The sequence below is a fragment of the Pituophis catenifer genome, unplaced genomic scaffold, assembly GCF_029215685.1.
Source record: "Pituophis catenifer annectens isolate HBS135680 unplaced genomic scaffold, rPitCat1.0.hap2 SCAF_1, whole genome shotgun sequence".
NCBI lineage: Eukaryota > Metazoa > Chordata > Lepidosauria > Squamata > Colubridae > Pituophis > Pituophis catenifer.
This window is the reverse complement of record NW_027256881.1, coordinates 248,537,039-248,540,848: the sequence shown is the minus strand read 5'-3', so window position 1 is coordinate 248,540,848 and position 3,810 is coordinate 248,537,039. Positions and strand designations below refer to the sequence as shown.

Here is a 3,810-nt window from a genome sequence, read left to right as displayed (position 1 = left end):
TTCCCTCGTTTCCAAATGGTTGAGCCTTCCCCGTTTCGACCCGACTTTGGAAACCCGCGTTTTGCTCTGCCTCGTCCCGACGTGCTTATGGTCAACTAGCTTTGTTTTCGTTTCCAAAGCCTTTCATTCCTCTTTCGGCTACCCCGCGTTTGGGTTAAAACAAAAAGAGCAGGCCTTTCACGTCTCTCTGTCCCCGGGCTAATAAGACTAAAGTTCTGTCTTTACGCTACTTCCTCAGGAGTGTGTTTTTTTTTAAAAAAAAACGACGGTAATGACAACAACGAAGCACGGTCGCAATTTAGAGAGCCGTTGGCGACTGCAAACAAAGAGAGCCGAGAGCTGCACACGGGTTGGGTGTCATGTTACTCAAGGCGCTGTTTAAAACATTCGATCCCCGCCACCGCCTTCCCATTCCCCACCTCCAAACACAGCCGTGACGGACAAGCCAAACTGGCCAATGGCGAAGACGGAGGGAGTTTTGGCGCCTCGCCACCCTGGGCTCTTCGTCCAATAGAGAATGAGACTAGGCGGGACGACGCCCTGGGTAGAACGGAGGCTCTACCAATGGCATGAGTGTTATTGCAAAGAAATAGTATTATGCTAATCGATGTTTTGCTCGAACTCACTCGGTGAGAGCTTTAAAAAGCCAAGCAGCCCCGGGCAGGCTGGTAGAAGCGGAGTGAGGTGCGGCGGGTGAGAGCGAGTTTGGGGCGCAACGGGTGGTTCTTTGGGCTAAAGGGCGGCGAAATCCTTGTCCTCCACTTCGACTCTGATTTGGATTTGTAAAGAGGCTCGGAGCCCGCTCGGCTTCTCTTCTTCGCCACCGCCACCTCCGGGCGAAGGAACCTGCCCGCTCCTTTATATCATAGCCGCCGCCGCTGCCGCCACCATGTCCAACGTGCATCTCTCCAGCGCCTCGGCTTTGGAGCGCCTGGCGGCTCGCCGGACATTCCCCTTGCACGCTCGCACCGGGGTGTGCAGGAACCTGTTTGGTCCCGTGGATCACGACGAGCTCAACCGGGAGCTGAAGAGCAAGTTGCGGGAGATCTGCGAGGAGGGCCAGAGGCGCTGGGGCTACGATTTCCAAACCGAGACGCCGCTGGCCGGTTCGGGCAGGCTGCAGTGGGAAGAGGTGGACGGAGAATCCGTGCCCGCTTTCTACAGGGAAACCCTACAGGTTGGGAGGTGCCGCTTCCCGGTGCTGATGGTCAGATCGACGTCTCCGCCTGGAGACGAGGAGGCGTCTCTTGAGCCTGATCCCCGAGACCCTCACCAGGAGCTGGGGCTTTCTTCGACCACCTCCCCGCTTAGCCCGCAGGGCAACACGGCCTCCTTGGAAGACACGACGTCGGCAGGCGAAGAGCGCCTCAGCCAGGAGGACAAGGCCGACCAGCGCCACAGCTACTCAGGGATTATAATCAAGCCTGTCCCGTGTGTCGCTGCGGCTCTTAAAAGAGCATCGTCAACCGGCGTAGCTCACATCACAGGTAAGGCAGAACGGCCGTCGGGGTTGCATTGCACTTGCGTCGGCAGAGACGTTGCATCAGTCTTACCCGCCCGCATTAAAATATTTCCCCCGCGGCCCCCAACCTCCCCGTTATGGGAAGCTAATCTCCCCCGTAGTCTGTCGTCGCCTCACCCCCCCCCCCAATTATGCGTCCTCTGGAGAGTGCCTAGACGTCGCCCCGAGGCGCTGGCTCTGTTTAAGATTCCGCACAGGTCCCTGGGGCTGGGCTGGGCTGGAAAATGCTTACGCAGCACATCGCGCTCTGCAGGCGAGTCCTCCTCGGCTGCCTCCTTTGCGACGTAAACAAACCCTACTAGCTGCAGCGCTCGGCGTTGGCGGACAGGGGGAGCCAAGAGCCCAGGCTGGTCGACGGCCATGCAAAGAGCCCAGCAGGGCGGGGTCCCTTGTACGCGAAGCGATTGTGTTGTTGTTTTTTTTTTGTCGACGGGTCCTGGTTTTAATGGGTGTGTCTCTTTGAAAAGTTTGGCTGCAGTGCTCCTCCTCCCTTCCCCCACCCCCGACTTAATTTTTCTTCCCTTTCTTTGGGTCTCTTAACCATCTTTTATAGATTTCTTCGCAAAGCGGAAAAGAGTCGTAGACAGAGTGGCCGGGGATCATAGCAGCCCGTTGGCAACTTCGGTCACCGCGGTGCCTAACGAGCAGACACCCCGGAAAAGGCTCCGATGAACGAGGTGAGAGTGCGGGCTGGCGCTTTTAAAAGTTCCTCCTCTCCCTTCCTTCCCCCTCCCTCCGTCCTGGGTCGTTCTCAAGGTCGGCCTCTCGGCCCTTTTCCCCCCCAAAGGAGAGGGTAACTGTTTAAATTTCAACGGGATTAGTACAAAAACTAGGACGATGAGAGAGCAGCGAAGGACAACTCGTTTAGAACCCTTTGCAGACTCTAAAAAGAGAATGGAAATCTAACCCTGCCTTTCAAAAACGCTGGAGTAGACTTTAGAGAAGCAAGCATAACAACTAGGCAGATATATGGTTCCCCTCCTTCCTGAAGTGTAGATCTGGGATGACATTTGGTGAACAAAGTGTACAAAAAGGAGAAGGCTGTTTCTTTTCTCCTTTAAAGACTCCCGCAGTTGTGGTGACTCATTCGTGGATTTTCTGGGGGGAAAAAATGGCCCAGCTTTTGTATAAGCCTGTTCCCCTGAGCTGCAGTATTCTGCACATACTGACTGGTGGTGTGATCTTTCTCTTTCAGATTTTGCACTATATAACACCGAAGTGATTGTTTCCTTGGAAACACAAGAGCTTGAGAGGCCCTTCCTCTCCGTGTGTCAAAGGGGCTGGCGAGTGAGACCAGACCAGCGTAAGGAAGAAGAGTTGCCTGTTTGTTTTTTTCCCGCTCCTCCTCTTCTAACTCGTGCCCCGAAGGAACTGCTTGAACCTCCATGTAGCAAAAGTGGCTGACTACAAGTCGCCTGACGGAGCAGTGTTAATTTACAACTGTGCAATGTATTATGTTTTTTTTATATATATAAATATATTAAAAATGTATTATGCCTAATGTGAGTACACTGGCCAGAAGTGTAAAAGCTTTAAAAGTCACCTATATAAAATGTTTAATCTCTGCTGAATTCTCAGTGCAAAAAAACAAAACCCCACAAAAAAACAAAAGTATAATTTGTAAAAAAAAATGCAAACAACTTAAAAGAGTTATACTAACTTATATTTTCTATTTATGTCAAAGGGTGGATAACTCTGGTTGACACCCAGTAGTGAGCTTTTGTGTTTTCCCCCCATTTGGTTAAGCCAAAGGGCACTATATATTTGCTTTTGTTGTTATTTACAAAAATGTAAATTTATTTTTATAGTGGGATTTTGCATTCACAAAATGTAGCTATGAATCAAAATTACATTTAGTTATACTTGAAAGAAATCTGATAATGGTTCCTGAGCTGGTCTGTACCACTGCCATCCCAAACCTATGCTACAATGTTAAAATAAAAAGGAATCAAGTGTCTGTTAACAGTATTTCTTGCTTTTACTTTCACTTTTAAGCAGAACATTGTACAAATGCACATGCACCCTTGTTTTCTTTTTAAAAATCCCCTCTAAGTGCAGCTAATAATGTATAGGTAGTCCTTCAGTTAGTGACAACAATTGGGAAAAGTAACTTCGTCGTTGTTTGAAACAGTTGCTAGATGAAATTGTGCTTCAGCTTTTCTTTCTTCTGTTGAAGGTGGTAAATGTGCAGGGATTGGTTGTAAAGTTAATTTTGCATCAGTCATAATTGTTACCAGTTGCTAAACAAAGCAGTCACTAAATGAAGCCTACCTGTAAGTCACTTGTTC

The 3,810-nt window shown here is 49.9% G+C and overlaps 1 protein-coding gene across 1 annotated transcript; it reads left to right on the top strand.

Annotated features, from left to right (window-relative positions):
• Positions 1-612: 612 nt before the first annotated feature.
• On the top strand, positions 613-3,485 carry CDKN1C (cyclin dependent kinase inhibitor 1C). Its single transcript, XM_070957422.1, has 3 exons — positions 613-1,487; positions 2,076-2,199; positions 2,718-3,485. Exons 1-2 carry the CDS (start codon positions 890-892, stop codon positions 2,192-2,194), a joined length of 717 nt encoding a protein of 238 aa, XP_070813523.1. The 5' UTR covers positions 613-889; the 3' UTR covers positions 2,195-2,199; positions 2,718-3,485.
• The last annotated feature ends 325 nt before the right edge of the window (positions 3,486-3,810 follow it).